Below are 17996 nucleotides of genomic sequence, written 5' to 3'. Positions count from 1 at the left end.
TCTCTCTTTGGGGAGGGTAAATGGCCACCCAAGGAGATAATCACTCCATGGCTGCTGACACAAAGGCATTGTTTTATTGACTTTCTTTGTGCTGTTTGTTAAATGCTATGTGCCAGCACTTTATTAAGTGCTGGGGTAGATACAAGCTATCAGGATGGACACTGTCCATGTCCCATTTGAGGCTCATAGTAATAATCCCCATTGTACAGATGAGGCAACTGTGGCGCAGAGAATTTAAGTGATTGCTCAAGGTCACACAGCAGACACAGGGCAGAGTGGGGATTAGAACCCAGGTCCTGCTGATTCCCAGGCCTGTGCTCTATCCACTAGGACACCCTACGTCTTCAGAAGCAGACATCCCTTCTAGCCGCTGAAGCAACAAAATTGTCTCATTAAGCTGCTAGCTCCATCTCTGTAAGGCCAGGTCATACATTTCTGGAGTTGCTTCTGCCTGGAACGGCACAAAAACTCTACACCAATTGTGTATGAAGCAGGGTGTAGTAGTTATTAGAGTGGATGATCCTCTGTCCCTCGAGAAACCCACCAACCTGATCTTTTCTTAGGAGAAAAAATAAGCCAACGAAATATTTTCAGCTGGCTCCCTGAATGGTGGTGGTGGAGGGGAGGGGGACACAAATTAATCAGTCCATAGCATTTATTGAGCCCTTACTGTGTGTAGAGCACTGTGTTAAGTGCTTGGGAGAGCACAGTATAACACTAACAGACACATTCCCTGCACGTCATATTTACTGAGCGCTTACTATGTACAGATCACTGTACTAAGTGCTTGGGAGAGTAGAGTACAACAATTAGCAGACATGTTCCCTACCCATAGCTATCTTATAGTCTAGAGGGGGAGACAGATAGTAATATGGTTAATTTATAATATACATTTAAAGATATGTACATGAGGGCTGTGGGGTTGTGGAGACTCTCTAGTGTCCAGAGATCACAGGTGCATAGGGAGGGACAGCCAGGGAAAAAGAGGACTTAATCGGGGAAGACCTCTTGGAGGAGATCATCATCATCAATCATATTTATTGAGCGCTTACTGTGTGTAGAGCACCGTACTAAGCGCTTGGGAAGTACAAATTGGCAACATACAGAGACAGTCCCTACCCAACAGTGGGCTCACAGTCTAAAAGGGGGAGACAAAACCAAACATACTAACAAAATAAAATAGAATAGATATGTACGAGTAAAATAAATAGAGTAATAAATATGTACAAACATATATACATATGACCTTAGTAATGTTTTCAAGGTGGAGGGAGTGGTGATCTGGTATATATGGAGGGGGAGGGAGTTCCAGGCTGGGGGAGGACAAAGGAAAGGGATCAGTGGGGAGACAGGTGAGATAAGAGCACAGCGAGTAAGCTGGCACTAGAGGAGCGGGGTGTGCAGGTTGGTCTGGAGTAGGAGATTAGTGAGGTGAGGTAGGGTGGGGCAAAATGATTGACCGCTTTGAAGTCAATGGTAAGGAATTTTTGTTTGATGCAGTGGTGGATGGGCAGTCATTGGAGGTTCTTGAGGATGAGGGAGACATAATAATAATAATAATAATAATAATAATAATAATAATGGCATTTATTAAGCACTTACTATGTGCAAACCACTGTTCTAAGCACTGGGGAGATTACAAGGTGATCAGGTTGTCCCACATGGGGCTCACAGTCTTAATCCCCATTTTACAGATGAAGTGATTGAGACACAGAAGACAAGTGACTTGCCCAAGGTCACAGAGCAGACAAGTGGTGAAGTCAGGATTAGAAACCAGATAATAATGATGGTATTTGTTAAGGGCTTACTATGTGCCAAGTACTGTTCTAAGCGCTGAACTGGTGGAAAAAAAGACATACAGAAATCCACCACAAGAATTTCTCAGAGTCACGCACAGGAATTCCAATCACGGCTATTCCATAGCCCTCAGTGCCCCTAAATGGAGTTAATTGTGCTGTGTAACCTTGAGCAAGTCACAACTTCTCTGGGCCTCAGTGTTCTCATCTGTTAAATGGGAATTAAGAGAGTAAGCCCCATGTGGGACAGGGACTCTGTCCAACCTGATTAACTTGTATCTTCCCCAGTACTTAGAACAGTGCTTAACCCGTAGTAAGTGCTTAACAAGTACCTTAATTATTATTATTATTAATAAAATATCTCCCCAGACAACACCTTGAGAGCAGGGAATGGTGAGTGGGGGAAAAATGAGTGAGAAGCAGCAGCTCCTCTCCTCCATCAATGGATTTTCCTTGACTGGTCCTAAGAAAGTAAAGTATTGCTCAGAGCCAGAAACAGCTGAAGTCAGCCCCTACCAACTCTAATCATCATCATCAATCATATTTATTGAGCATTTACTGTGTGCAGAGCACTGTACTAATCACCAACAAGGCCTTCTACGGTTTCTAGGCTCTCTCCTAGAAACCACTCTGACGTTCAAGATGAAAAACTCACTATCTGCATGCATCCTCAATTCCAGGCATTTTTAATACTTTGTCAATAGAATTTAATTTTTGAATGGACAAAATTGGATTTTCTACTAAGATCAATCAATGGCATTGAGTACTTACTGTGTGCAAGGTGCCCTTGAAAAACTTAATGAAGACCAGCATTTGGGAAAGCACACTAGAATAAGATGACAAAACTCTCTACCCTGAAGGAGTTTATAACCCTAGGATAAGTAGTCAGCGCTTGTATATCCACAACAGCTAAGAATTCACGTCTTGGTCGCTGATCTGAATCTTGTAAGCACAGAATAATGTAACTAATTTGCCCAATTGACTTTGTAGGGATTCAAGGATATTTCTCTGGAGAGGTTTATGCATGGAGGAGCCAACGTAACGGGATTTCAGTTAGTAGATTTCAGTACTCCTATGGTAACCAAACTCATGCAGCGCTGGAAAAAACTGGACCAGAGAGAGTATCCTGGATCTGAAACTCCTCCAAAGGTATTTTTTGATTTTGTGGGGGGCTTGGACTTGTGAATTATTGATATGTTTGGTCCAAAATGAAAATACATAGGACATTTCAGTGGAATATTGTGTGACATCAGATGTATGATTTTAATGCATGATAATTCAACAGTGTTTCATTTACACAATATTGTTTAGAAAAAATCCTTTTACATATTAAATGCTTATGTTGCCATTAAGGATTTGACTCAAGTAGTTTACCATAATGATAGTTTAGAACATGAATAAAGGTTTCTGTTCAGTAAGTAGATGCTGTGAGCGCTCAACTAAGAAATTCCAGTCACAAAAAATTGTTATTCTTAGTGTATTAGCTTTAGAAACTATTTACATGTGCAAAGTAATTCACAATGATCAGATAATGAATCAAAACCTACTACAAATATGAAAAGCGCATTCCATTCTACAACTTCTGTCATCCCTCAACTTGAGACCAGGAGACAGTTTTATTTTTTGCAGTTAGTCATATCTTTCTACTGTCTGCCAAAAGCTGAGGAAATGCTACTTTTGCTTTAGCTGAAGTAGACCTCCCCCTGTCCCTTTCATTTATTCAATCATTTCTTGAGTGCTTACTGTGTGCAGAGCACTGTATTAAGTGTTTGGGAGAGTATGATGATGATAATAATAATAATAATAATAATAATAATAATAATAATAATAATAATAATGGCATTTGTTAAGCACTTACTAGGTGCAAAGCACTGTTCTAAGCACTGGGGGGATACAAGGTGATCAGGTTGTCCCATGTGGGGCTCCCAGTCTTAATCCCCATTTTACAGATGAGGTAACTGAGGCACAGAGAAGTTAAGTGACTTGCCCAAGGTCACACAGCAGACAAGTGGCAGAGCCGGGATTAGAACCCATGACTTCTGACTCCCAAGCCCGTGCTCTTTCCACTGAACCACGCTGCTTCTCTATAACTAGACATTTCCTGCCCACAACGACCTTTTAGACTGTGAGCCCACTGTTGGGTAGGGACTGTCTCTATATGTTGCCAATTTGTACTTCCCAAGCGCTTAGTACAGTGCTCTGCACATAGTAAGCGCTCAATAAATACGATTGATGATGATGACGACCTTACGGTCTAGAGACGAGCTTACATTTATCAAGTTTCTGAGATGGTAGCGTGTCTTGGCAGACATAAATGCTTTATCATTCATATTTATTGAGCGTTTACGGTGTGGAGAGTACTGGGCGGCTGTCACTCAGGTAGAATGTGAGCTCCTTTAGTCTCTTCATTGAACTTTCCCGCATGCGTCATAGTGCTCTGCCCACAATAGGTGTTCAATAAGATTTGTTGATTGATCACTATAATGGAAGTTCCTGAGTACCTACTGCAACCCTCAGGAGGCTTACAGTCTAATGAAGTCAGTAAATAGGCCGACAGAAAATTGCAGTACTAGCACCTCATGCAGTAACAGCAGCATGGCCTAGTGGGTAGATGCCGGGCCTGGGAGTCGAAGGTCATGGGTTCTAATCCCCGCTCTGCCACTTGTCTGCTGTGTGGCCCTGGCCAAGTCACTTAACTTCTCTGTGCTTCTCAAGCTGAGAAGCAGCGTGGCTCAGTGAAAGAGCCCAAGCTTTGGAGTCAGAGGTCATGGGTTCAAATCCCAGCTCTGCCGCTTGTCAGCTGTGTGACTTTGGGCAAGTCACTTAATGTCTCTGTGCCTCAGTTCCCTCATCTGTAAAATGGGATTAAGACTGTGGGACAACCTGATCACCTTGTAACCTCCCCAGCGCTTAGAACAGTGCTTTGCACATAGTAAGTGCTTAATAAATGCCATTATTATTATTATTATTCAGTTACCTCATCTGTAAAATGGGGGTGAAGACTGTGAGCCCTTTGCGGGACAGGGACTGTGTCCAACTTGATTTGCTTGTAACCACCCCAGCGCTTAGTACAGTTCCTGGAACATAATAAATGCTTAAACACTATATTATTATTAAGATTCCATAATACTCGCCTCTGCCAACTGATGGTAATGTCAACAAGAATCAGTGATGACCTAAATTTGATTCTGCCTATGCCAGTTTTCCTCTCCTGTTTCATTCATTCAGTTGTATTTACTGAATGCTTCCTGTGTGCAGAGCACTGTACTAAGCTCTTGGAAAGTACAATTTGGCAACAAATAGAGACAATCCCTACCCAACAACGGGGTCACAGTCTAAAAAGGGAAGTTTCCTATAGATGACTGAACAGACTAGACTGAAAGCCCATTGTGGGCAGGAAATGTGTCTGCCTATTATTATATTGTACTCTCCCAAGTGCTTAGTACAGTGCTCCACACAGTAAGCACTCAAATACAACTGAATGAACAGAAACAATGCTAAAGATTTTAAAATATGCAGTTGCCTAACTTCAGAAGGTCTCTTTGGATGTAACTCTCCCAAACTTCATTATTCTTTGTCTTCCCATTCATTTCCAAATCTGATTAATGACTTCCAATATTTCTCCTATCTAATCTGTAGACTGCTTGAAGTAAGATAGGACACTTGTCCTGAAGTGACAATAAAAAAAAAAGTAAAAATGTACCAGAAACTCATAAAGTTGGAAGGAATGGAGTTGATTTGTAGAGTTGATAAGCAGTTCTCTAATCACCCTTATTGGGAAAGCATAGTGACTCTGATAGATAAAAGCCCATAGCAATCATCCATATTCAATGCTTTTCAATAACGATTGTTCTAAAATTCCTTTTTTTTTTTTGGTCAGTACACATCGGCTCTGACTTACGATGGGGTTCTTGTGATGGCAGAAACTTTTCGCAACCTTAGACGACAGAAAATTGACATTTCAAGACGAGGGAATGCAGGAGATTGCCTCGCAAATCCTGCTGCCCCTTGGGGGCAAGGGATTGATATGGAGAGGACCCTCAAACAGGTAAACGCTCAACTAGGTAAACTGTTGACATGCAGAACAGGGATTCAGACCTGATCCCTTAAGTAGTTGGAAGAGAAAGCCAGCAAGAGATAATTAGAAACTGTGTCAACCGTGGTTTCAAATAGGTTTGTTTTAATATTAATTCAAATTGAGAAAAAGTGGGCATTGGATTGATTTGGGTTTCTTGTGGTTTAAATCTTAGCTTTGCCACTGCACTGTCTTGTGCGAGGAAGCAGGGTGACCTAAAGGATAGAGCCTGGGAATCAGAAAAACCTGGGTTCTAATTCCAGCTCCTCTATTTGTCTGTTGGGTGACCTTGGGCAAGTCACTAAACTTCCCTGCAACTCAGTTACCTCATCTGCAAAACGGAGATTAAAACTGTGAACCCCATGTGGGACAGGGACTGTGTCCAACCCGAGTATATTCATTTTACCCCAGCACTTACTACAGTGGCTGGCACAAGCGTGGCTCAGTGGAAAGAGCACGGGCATTGGTGTCAGAGGTCATGGGTTCGAATCCCAGCTCTGCCAATTGCCAGCCGTGTGACTTTGGGCAAGTCTCTGTGCCTCAGTTACCTCATCTGTAAAATGGGGATTACGACTGTGAGCCCCCTGTGGGACAACCTGATCACTTTGTAACCTCCCCAGCGCTTAGAACAGTGCTTTGCACTTAGTAAGCGCTTAATAAATGCCATTATTATTATAATACTTAATACCATTCTTAAAAAATACATGAATACTACTCTGAAAGAATTGGGCTCTGTCTTTTAACTGGGTTAATCAAGATTCACAACAATTATTTAGTCTCTTATTTGGGTGGATGTTAAAAGATAGAGGACAGAAACTGAAAAAAAATGACCCCTAACAGCTGACAAGCAGCATGCCCTACTGGTAAGAGCCCAGGCCTGGAAATCAGGAGAACATGGATTCTAATCTAGGTTCTGCCAATTTTCTGCTGTGTGACCATAGGCAAGTCACTCCACTTCTCTGTGCCTCATCTGTAAAATGGGGATTAAGACTGTGACCCCACCGTGAGGCAGGGATTGTGTCCAACCTGATTATCGCTTTTCTATCACAGCATATAGTACGGTGCCTGGCACATAATAAGTGCTTACAACAACAACAGCAACAAAATTAGAATGTAAGCAATATTGACAATGGTGAAAATAGAAAGAAAATAGGAAAAAGTAACGGGAGATTTAATCTAAGGTTTTAAACAAAATCATAAAATTGTGAACATGTATATCTGATTGAAATTCTATTTTCCAGCTCAAGCCTTTAATATCTTTGTCCTTGGTCTTTTCATAATAAATAGAATTTCATTCTTTTGTGTGAAAGTCAAGGGGATTGTACAATACATCTTTGTGATACTGGTGGGTTTCTTGTTATTATTCATAGGTTCGAATTCAAGGATTGACTGGCAATGTTCAGTTTGACCACTACGGACGTAGAGTCAACTACACAATGGATGTATTTGAGCTGAAGAACACGGGCCCTAGAAAGGTGTGCTTAAATCACAGTGAAATAATAGTCATCAGTAGTCCATTCATTACTAGACATTTAGTTCTCTTTAAAGTCTCCTATCTTATAGTTAAATACTCCTAACTTTCATATTATTTAGGAGAAAGTATCTGGCTTCATTTTGTTGTAAAGTGTGCAATGTTTGATGATGAATGAATGCTCTGGGACATGTTTTGATATCCTGCCCTTGGCAAACATAACATAACACACGGACTACCTGGTGAACGCACGTATTTTTCCACAAAAGGGAAATACAGGCTTGGGAACGGGCTAAGTGAGATGCTGAATGTGCTAAATGAAGGGATTTTATAATGAAAGGGGCTATATGGATGTTAATACAAGGATGCATGTTTATATGCCTTTAGTTACAAATGAATATACCAATTAAGCAGGCACGTTGTTAAACTAAGGCTTGATTGGATGGATCGTTTAGAGGCTGATGAATATTCCACAAGTGGGCAAACATCAGAAATGTTTTAGAGGATATGAAATGTATTATTACTTCCAGGGCTCTCTGGCCAATAGGAATACTTAGCGAAAGCATCATTTTAACGTTATACTAGTGTAGTGTCTGCTTACTTTCACGCGTGATTATAGACCTCATGTGGCAAATCTGCCGGGAGAAAAATTTGACTGGTTATTTTTAGACCAAGGAAATATTCCCCAGACAGTTTACCTCGTTTGCCTACTTTTGCTTTGAGGACTGTAATTACAGTCCTTGAGGGCTGTATGTACTCCCAAGAGCCGGTTACAGTGCTGTGCACAATAATTGATTGGCCTCCCTCATTCATATCTTGTTTTCACTTAAGTTCTATAGGCAAGACAATAAGACAGGTCTTTTGGTGAGAAGCAACGTGGCCTAGAGGAAAGAGGCACAGGGCTTTGGGTCAGGGACCTGTGTTCTGATCCTGGCTCTGCCACTTTCCTTCTGAGTCACCTTGGGCAAGTCGCTTAACTTCTTGGTGCTCTCAACTGTAAACTGGAAGATTTAAATAAGCTGCTTAAACCGTGAGCCCCATGTGGGATAGGGACTGCTTCCAGTCGGATTGTTTTGAATTTTCGCAGGCACATAGTACAGTACGTGGCACTCGGAAAACGCTTAAATATCAGTTACGATTAACTGATATTTATGATTAACTGATATATACGATTAAGATATATTTTAGTTTGAATTGAAACAGTAGAAAATGTTCTTCCTGCCCCCTTGATACATGAGTTGAGAGGGTGGTACCTGCAGGTTGTGAGTCTGGGAGAGAGGAAATGGAGGGAAGGAGAGCAACTGAACTCAACAAACAGAAACATTTTAAGACAGGATGACAGTTGCCCTTCCATTTGAAGACAATGTTGCCAATGGGGAGATTGCATCCATCATGTTTCTAAGAAAGCGTGACAGTCTAAAAGTGTCAGTTGCTTAGACTGTTGAGCTCACTGTGGGCAGGGAATGGGTCTGTTTGCTGTTATATTGTACTCTTCCAAGTACAATGCTTTGCACAAAGTAAGCGCTCAGTAAATACAACTGAATGAATATTACTTCCTCCTATTTAGATTAGATTGTGAGTCCTATGTGGGACAGGGTCTGTGTCAAACATGATAAACTTATATCTACGCCAGTGCTTAGAATAATGCTTGACACGTAGTAAGCGCTTAAGTACCATTTAACAACAACAAAAAAAGATCATCAGTGTTGGATCAATTGTCTTAATTTTACTACTGGCTGCCTTACTAAAATGGGAAGAAAGTAATACTTATTTTTTCACTTATTTAAACTAAGACTGCATTTGTATTTCGATCTATCATATTATTGATAAATTTTGGTTCTCAATTTCTGCATGAGTCTGATAAATCTAAAAGGGATTTGCAAGCGTCAGAGGAGGCAAATGAGTTACTTTGCAAAATAAAGACTCACCCGGTAAACAGACCAGTATGTGTTGTAATAATGAATGTTAATCCCATCCTTTGGGCCCATTGTTTTTCATTGATTCAATCATATTTATTGAAAACGTATTGTGGGCAAAGCACTGTACTAAGGCTTGAGAGAGTATAAGCAAGAAGCAGCGTGGCTCAGTGGGAAGAGCCCGGGCTTTGGAGTCAGAGGCCATGGGTTCAAATCCCAGCTCCGCCAATTGTCAGCTGTGTGACTTTGGGCAAGTCACTTCACTTCGCTGGGCCTCAGTTCCCTCATCTGTCAAATGGGGATTAAGACTGTAAGCCCCCCGTGGGACAACCTCTTCACTTTGTAGCCTCCCCAGCGCTTAGAACAGTGCTTTCCACATAGTAAGCACTTAACAAATGCCATTATTATTATTATTATTATTATAACAAAGACATTCCCTGCCCACAGTGACCTTTTGGATGCTGAATGAGTCACTGCTGACTTTCAGTCCCTTCTAATTACAGCTCCCCAGCCAGTAGACAATTTGTTTGAATCCCTCCATGCTAATTCCCACCTCCTGCAGTCAGATTGGCTTTCCCACCTCCAGGTGACTGCAGTAACAATAATAATAATAATAATGATGATGATGATGATGGCATTTGTTAAGCACTTACTATGTGCCAAGCACTGTTCTAAGCACTAGGGGGGATACAAGGTGATCAGGTTGTCCCACATGTGGCTCACAGTCTCAATCCCCATTTTACAGGTAACAGGCTCGGAGAAGTTAAGTGACTTGCCCAAAGTCACACAGCTGGCAAGTGACGGAGCCGAGATTAGAACCCATGACTTCTGACTCCCACGCCCGTGCTCTTTGCAATGAGCCACGCTGCTTCTCCAGTAGACCCAAAGGGTTCTGGGATGGTGTGCTAGCAGAGGGTGTCTAAAAGCAGAGCAGGAAATAGAAACTCCACAGAAATTTGGTGAAGATGGACTCCGAGGGACTCAGCATAGATGTCAACCACAGAGAAGCATGAATAACAAGCAGAATAACCTTGCTGGTGGGAATCCTTCTAGACTGTGAGCCCACTGTTGGGTAGGGACCGTCTCTATATGTTGCCAACTTGTACTTCCCAAGCGCTTAGTACAGTGCTCTGCACACAGTAAGCACTCAATAAATACGATTGAATGAATGAATGAATCAATCATATTTATTGAGGGCTTACTGTATGCAGAACACCGTACTAAGCTCTGAGCGGGGTACAATTTATCAGAGTTGGTAGAGACATTCCTTGCTAATAGATGAGTGTGGCCTAGTGGATAGAGCATGGGGCCAGGAGCCGGAAAGACTCCCAGTGAACTTGGGCAAGTCATTTCACTTCTCTGGGCCTCAGTTCCCTCATCTGTAAAGTGTGGATTAAGACTGTGAGCTTCATGTGGGACAGGGACTATGTCCAACCAGATTATCTTGTATCTACCCTAGTGCTTAGTACAGTGCCTGGCACACAGTAAGCATATAACAAATACCACAGTTATTATTCTTAAGGAATCAAAGATAGGATGGCTCAATGGCCAGCGACATGAAGGGGCAGAAGCAATCCAGCAAAGGAGGCCCTACTTTCAACACAAACTTGGCCATCAACCTTGGACTCACTGATACAAAAGAGTCATCGGTGCTTCAGGTACAGCCACAAGAACTATGTTCATTCATTCAATTGTATTTATTGAGCACTTACCATGTGCAGAGTACTGTACTAACTGCTAGGGAGAGTACAACACAACAACAGACATTCCCTGCCCACAACAAGTTTACGGTCTAGAGGGAGGAGGTGGACATTAATATAAATTATAGATAGGTTCATAAGTGCTGTGGGGCTGGGAGTGGGGGAAGAACAAGGAGCAAGTCAGGGTGATGCAGAGGGGAGTGGGAGACGAGGTACAGGGGGTCTCAGTCAGGGAAGGCTTCTTGGGGGAGATATGCTTCAGTAAAGCTTTGAAGGGAGGGAGAGTCAATGTCTGTCGGATGAGAGAAGGGAGGATGTTCCAGGCCCGAAGAAGGATGTGGGCCAGGGGTTGGTGACGAGATAGGTGAGACCGAGGTACAGTGAGAAGGTTCGGGTTAGAGGAGCAAAGTGTACAGGATGTGTTGTAGGAGAGTACTGGGGTGAGGTAGGAGGGGTCAAGCTGGTGGAGTGCTTTAAAGCCAATGGTGAGGAGTTTTTGTTTGATGTAGAGGTGGATAGGCAGCCTCTGAAGTGCTTTTTGAGGTGTGGGGAGACATATCCTGAAAGTTTCTGTGAAAAAAGATGATCCAGGCAGCAGAGTGAAGTATGGACTGGAGTGGAGAGAAACAGGAGGCTAGGAGGTCAGCAAGGAGGCTGATGCAGTAATCCAGTCGTAGATTATACGGTTTGTATGCAGAGAGAGAAATGAGGGACAGTGGGAAGCAAGAAGTAGGGAATTCAAATGAATTTTTGCACAGAAGAATGGTTTGTACAGCAGAAATTTTTCAAGAACGACGTGTGATCCTAGAGTAATGCCCATGGAGAGAAATGTTTAAGTAAATTGAAAACTCTATGTTCTGAAGATATCCACAATAAGATAATATTCATCCAAGAAATCTTGAGACGCTACAAAGTGTGAAATGACATGGACACATTCATCCCTGATTCACTGTGGCAATTAACTTGGGCACTCTGTCAGAAATATTAAACCGGAACTGCAGAAACAAGCTCCCTTCAAAAAGGCAGCACTAGTGAAGGCATGCCGTTTGTCTTGAAAGAGAGCAACTGCTCTGATGAATTGAAAACTTGCTGACACAGGAAGTGGCTTTCAAAACAGATTTAAGAGAGGTTTCATCAATTTGTCTAACTCCTGTTCCAGGAAAACTGGCTGACAGCACATTTCACCGTCTCTATCCTAAGTCTGTCTCTCTGTCTGTCTCCAGAGGGCTGTTTGTCTGGGCTAAAATGTCCCCTAGAAGAGGACACAAGGCAACTCGAAAATATTGGACATTTCTGGGATGCTACCAACCCCACTGATCCCATTATTCCAGTCCATCACTACTTTCTTGGGCAGAGTGGACAGGGTACGGGCCTGGCCATATGAGGGATATGGTCCAGGTCTAGGCTCCACCACTCATCTGCTGTGTGACCTTGGACAAATCACTTCACTTTTGTGCCTCAGTTCCCTCATCTGTAAAATGGGGAATAAGACTGTGAGCACCTTGTGGGACACGGATGATGGCCAACTTAACCCCAGGGTTTAGTACAGTGCTTGGCACATAGAAATCACTTAAATATCATTAAAATAAAACCAAAAAACACAAACAACAGTTGGGTTACAGTCCAGAGCCTCTCCCTGTGAACTGCAAACTCCTTATGGGTAGCTGTCCCATTTACTAACTCTAATGTATTGTCCTTTCCCAAACACTTACTACAATGCTATGCACACAGTAAGTGTTCAATAAATTGCTGTAACTGATTGATTAGGCTAATTATAGGTCTTGTGGGCTGCTAAAAAACTTCCTACTGCTGCCTAAAACCTTCCCCTGAAGGATGAGTGAGGGATTTGAGAATAAGAAAGGATGTAAAACAAAAACGCATTGGTAAAAAATGGAGTGCTAGAGAGCCATGGTTGAATAATGGAAATGGAGGAATCCTGAAGAAGATCCATCTACGGAACTTACAGTGAAACAAACCAGAATAGGAAATGGGTCTCTTCCATGACAATGGATTAAAAGCATTTTTCTCAAGGTTCAGATATTCATTAGAAAAGTCCCGTCTCTTATTGATCAGTAGCCACTCCTAATGGAGGCTCATTGGTATTTAGCAGGAATCAGTCAATCTATGGTATTTGAACAAGTAATGCAGGCTTATTAATAATAATAATGGTATTTGTTAAGTGCTTACTATATGTCAAGCACTGTTCTAAGTGCGGAACACTGTAGAACTGAAGTAGGTACGATCCCCTATCCTCCAGGAGTTTACAGTCTAGGAGGGGAGAGAGAAGCAGCATGGCTCAGTGGAAAGAGCATGGGCTTTGGAGCCAGAGGTTATGGGTTCAAATCCAGGCTTCACCACATGTCTGCTGTGTGACCTTGGGCAAGTCACTTAACTTCTCTAAGCCTCAGTTACCTCATCTGTAAAATGGGGATTAAGATTGTGAGCCCCACGTGGGACAACTTGATCACCTTGTATCCCCCCCAGCGACTTAGAACAGTGCTTTTCACATAGTAAGCTTGTATCCATCCCAGTGCTTAGTACAGTGCTTGGCACATAGTAAGCACTTAACAAGTACCATAATTATTATTATTTGTTAAGCATTTACTCAGTGCCAAGAACCATATCAAACACGGGCAGATTCAAGATGATCAGATTGGAGATGGGGTTCCGATTCAAAGATGGAGAGAGAATAGATGAGGTAACTGAGGTCCAGGGAATTTAAGTGACATATCCAATCCAAAATCACACAGCAGGCAAGTGGCAGAGAAAGGACTAGAATCCTGGTCTCCTTATTCCCAGACCTCTGCTCTTCCCTGTAGACCATTCTGCCTTCCTATCCTATCCCTCAAAAAGTGGGACACTGAAGTGTCACCCCAGTTATTAAAAGAGCCAGGATCAGCAGCACCATCAAAAAAGGGTGTGTTCTGTCTCACTGTGACAATTTTCACAACATCTCACTGTTCTCCATTGCAGACAAGATCCTAGCCAGAACACTTCTTCGCAGACGACTGCAAATACTGTTAACTGAACGCGTTCAGAATCCCAGTGCAGCTTTAGCCCACAGCCAGCATAGTAGACATGATCTTGGCCTCACCTCAATTACAAGACAAGTGCAAGGAACAGCATCACAACCTTTATACTTCACAGACCTCCCGGAAGCATTTGACAACATCAATAAACCTGAGGTGTTGTGACTACTAAGTAAATTTGGCTTCCCTAAGAAGTTTGGCATGATACCAAGATTACTCAATGATTGTGATAGAGTTTAAGGTGCTCTTTCTGACCCATTCCCCAAACAGTAAAATATGCCCAATTTTGTTCAATGCATTGTTTGCAGCCATAATAGGCTATAAAAAGGAACCTGATTAAAAAAAAAAAAACCAAACAAACCCAAGGCGGCTATCATCAGAGGATTTGAATGTATTTCTCATCCTTTGGAAAGCCCTTATCTGTAATTAGTTCATTTACCTCCCTCAATAGACTGTAAGGTCCTTGAGAGAAGGGATTTCTTCCAAGAACTTAGTTCAGTGCTCTGCATTCCGTACGTCCTCAATAAACATTATTGATGTATTGCTCCTTGTGGGGAGAACGTTGGTCTGACACATATATGATACATATACTGAGAAGCAGTGTGGTTTAGTGAAAAGATCCCGGGTTTGGGAGACAGAGGTCATGGGTTCTAATTCTGGCTCTGCCACTTGTCAGCTGTGTGACTTTGGGCGAGTCACTTCACTTCTCTGGGCCTCAGTTACCTCACCTAGAAAATGGAAATTAAGACTCTGAGCCCCACGTGGGACAACCTGATTACCTTGCATCTACCCCAGTGCTTAAAACTGTGCTTGGCACATAGTAAGCGCTTATACACCATCACTACATATGGAGGGGGAGGGAAAAGGGACCAGTGGCGAGATAGATGAGTCTGAGACACTGAAGAAATTGGCTCTAGAGGAGTAAAGTGTGTAGGCTGGGCTGTGGTAGACACATGAGGTAGGAAGGGGCAAACAATGCTTTATAACCAATGCTAAAGAGTTTCTCATTGATGCAGCCGTGAGTGGACAATACCTGAGGGTTCTTAAAGAGTAGGGACGTGTGGATTGAACTTCTTTTTAGAAAAATGATCAGTGCACCAGAATAAAGTATCATCTGGAGTGGGGAGGGACGGGAGGCTGGGAATTCAGTGAGGAAGCTGAGCAGTAGTCAAGGCAGGATATAAGTGTTTGGATCAGCATATACTGAAATCGTTTGCCTCACTCTAGCTGTAACAGGAGGACATAAGTCAAAGACGGTCGAATATAGTGGGATTCTGTAGATGAATTGAAATGGGGCAAAAGTTCAAGATTTGAAATACCATACCCACGAGTGCGTTTGAGCCGTTACTTGGCAGTTCTTTGCAGTTCTCTGCAAAGTTCCTTTTCGATTACATGGGCCGTTTTTTCAAGCAGCACTATAAAGGGGGATATTCTTCCTCAGAGTCCAAGAGACACATTCAAGTACTCTCAGCCCCTCTTATGCCGTCATTACTGGCAGCAGAGGTCACTGGCAGCTGCGTTCAACCGGGAAGCTGTGGACTGGCAAGCTACAAGCCAACATTTACAAAATTAGAACAAACAAAACTTTAATAAAAGTCTGACCCCTAAAGTAGCCTCCCTGTTCTATGTAATGTACCCGAGGAACAAAGTCTGTGGACTGATTCTTGTAGGAGTCAATACCCCTAATACGTTTTGGGAGCATACCAGCTATCAGTATATCCACGGGCTCTCTCCCTCGGGTGCTACTATGAGCCGACAAAATGTCACCTGCGGCTAATATTTAGTGAGAGAACACTCCCTCATCTCTTATCGAACTGACCTATGACTAACTGTGAAGGAAAACATGAGGGGTTCTCAAGATAGGAAGGGATGTGCCGGCTTATATTATGAATTTGACGCTACTTTGTCCTGACCTGACCCCGCGGGCTTCTATCCCACTAAAAAGCAGCGTGGCTCAGTGGAAAGAGCCACACTTTGGAGTCAGAGGTCATGGGTTCAAATCCCACCTCTGCCACTTGTCAGCTGTGTGACTTTGGGCAAGTCACTTCACTGCGCCTCAGTTCCCTCATTTGTAAAATGGGGATGAAGACTGTGAGCCCCCTGTGGCACAACCTGATCACCTTGTAACCTACCCAGCGCTTAGAACAGTGCTTTGCACATAGTAAGCACTTAATAAATGCCATTATTATTATTATTATTATTGAAAGGGGACATGAGCAGTGTGTGCATATGAAATATACTACTTTGGAGGAGTACAACCACACAGCTCCCAGCCCTTACGATACAGAACTGGCAAGTTGCCCCCAAGACTTTTTCCATGCCTTCCTGGGTACCAAGTGCATCTTGAGGTGTGCCACTGGGGAATTCAGAAGTCCCAATCCAGGCTGTAAATTTCCATTGGCGGTTCTACACGTGGGCACCCAACTTCCAAAACGACTGGACATGTGATGGGAATATGCTTACTGTTGTACTGTACTCTCCCAAGCCCTTAGAACGGTGCTCTGCACACATTATGTACTCAAATAAATACGATTAACCGAATGACTTCCTAGAATTAAATTTGGCTCTATCAAAGGCTTTTGGGAGGGTCTGAATGAACAGAGAGGAGTAACTTAAATATCTGATAATTGTCACTCCTGGTGGGCAGGGAATGTGTCGACCACCTCTGCATGGCATAATGGCTAGAGCATGGACCTGGGAATCCAAAGGTCATGGGTTCTAATCCTGGCTCTGCCCCTTGTCTGCTGTGTGATCTTGGGCAAGTCATTTCAGCGTGGCTTAGTGAAAAGAGCACAGGCTCGGGAGTCAGAGGACATGGGTTCTAATCCCAGCTCCGCCACTTGGCTGCTGTGTGACCTTGGGCAAGTCACTTCACTTCTCTGGGCCTCATTTACCTCATCTGTAAAATGGGGATCATCATCATCATCATCAATCGTATTTATTGAGCGCTTACTATGTGCAGAGCACTGTACTAAGCGCTTGGGAAGTACAAATTGGCAACATATAGAGACAGTCCCTACCCAACAGTGGGCTCACAGTCTAAAAGGGGGATTAAGTCTGTGAGCCCCATATGGGACAACCTGATTACCTGGTATCTACCCCAGTGCTTAGAACAGTGCTTGGCACATAGTAAGTGCTTAAATACCATCATTATTTCACTTCTCTGTGCCTGTTACCTCACCTGGAAAATGGGGATTGAGACAGAGCCCTACAAGGGACAGGGACTGTGTCCAACTCGGTTTGCTTGTATCCACCCCTGCGCTTAGTACAGTGCCTGGCACATAGAAAGTGCTTCAACACTACCACAATTATTATCATCATTATTACTCTCCCAAATGCTTAGTAACAGTCCCCCGAGCCGACAGCTTGAAGCCCTGCATTTCTGTCCTGATACTTCCTTCGTCCTGCTGGTCTTTAGAGCTCATTTGGCAAAAGCAGAGACAATAGGCTGAAAGACCCAAGCACCCTCTGGGAGCCAGGGCTCCTGGGTTCTCTGTTTTCCCTTTCCCACCCTTGACTACACACTTTTAAGAGGGTGACCCCTCTTCTGGGCAGGGGAGTTGAAAAAGAAGACCTTGTTGGCACCCCTCTAGACTGTAAACTCATTATAAACAAGGTACATGTCTGCTAATTGTTGGATTGTAGCTCCCAAGTGCTTAGTCTAGTGCTCTGCACATAGTAAGCGCTCAATAAGTGCTCAATAAATGCGATCGATTGTCCTTGACCCTCCTTTGTACATTCTTTATGAAGCTCTTCTCTGTGTGCAACAGGTTGGTTACTGGAATGATATGGATAAGCTTGTCTTGATTCAAGATGTACCCACACTCGGCAATGATACCGCGGCCATCGAGAACCGAACAGTTGTTGTAACCACAATTATGGTAAGTTTTTTTTTGCTTTGTTTTTTGCTGCCACTTCTGGTTTTAGTTTAATTTTCTTTTACTTTTCAGTTTCCTGGGCGCAGGGAATAGGGAGGGCCAAAACTACATCTGATAACTTTGGTTCAGTT

The 17996-nt window shown here is 43.0% G+C and overlaps 1 protein-coding gene across 9 annotated transcripts in view; it reads left to right on the top strand.

Moving 5' to 3' along the window:
* The window catches only part of GRIA4 (glutamate ionotropic receptor AMPA type subunit 4), a 254375-nt gene that overhangs the window by 182894 nt on the left and 53485 nt on the right, over positions 1 to 17996 (top strand). For all 9 annotated transcript variants that reach the window (XM_038762187.1, XM_038762188.1, XM_038762191.1 and 6 more), the window contains 4 exons: positions 2787 to 2945; positions 5677 to 5844; positions 7242 to 7346; positions 17758 to 17868. In XM_038762187.1, coding sequence (XP_038618115.1) covers positions 2787 to 2945; positions 5677 to 5844; positions 7242 to 7346; positions 17758 to 17868 — 543 coding nt within the window. The remainder of the gene's footprint in view (positions 1 to 2786; positions 2946 to 5676; positions 5845 to 7241; positions 7347 to 17757; positions 17869 to 17996) is intronic.

This window comes from Tachyglossus aculeatus, chromosome 20, assembly GCF_015852505.1.
Source record: "Tachyglossus aculeatus isolate mTacAcu1 chromosome 20, mTacAcu1.pri, whole genome shotgun sequence".
Lineage (NCBI taxonomy): Eukaryota > Metazoa > Chordata > Mammalia > Monotremata > Tachyglossidae > Tachyglossus > Tachyglossus aculeatus.
This window is presented reverse-complemented; position numbering and strand designations above follow the sequence as displayed.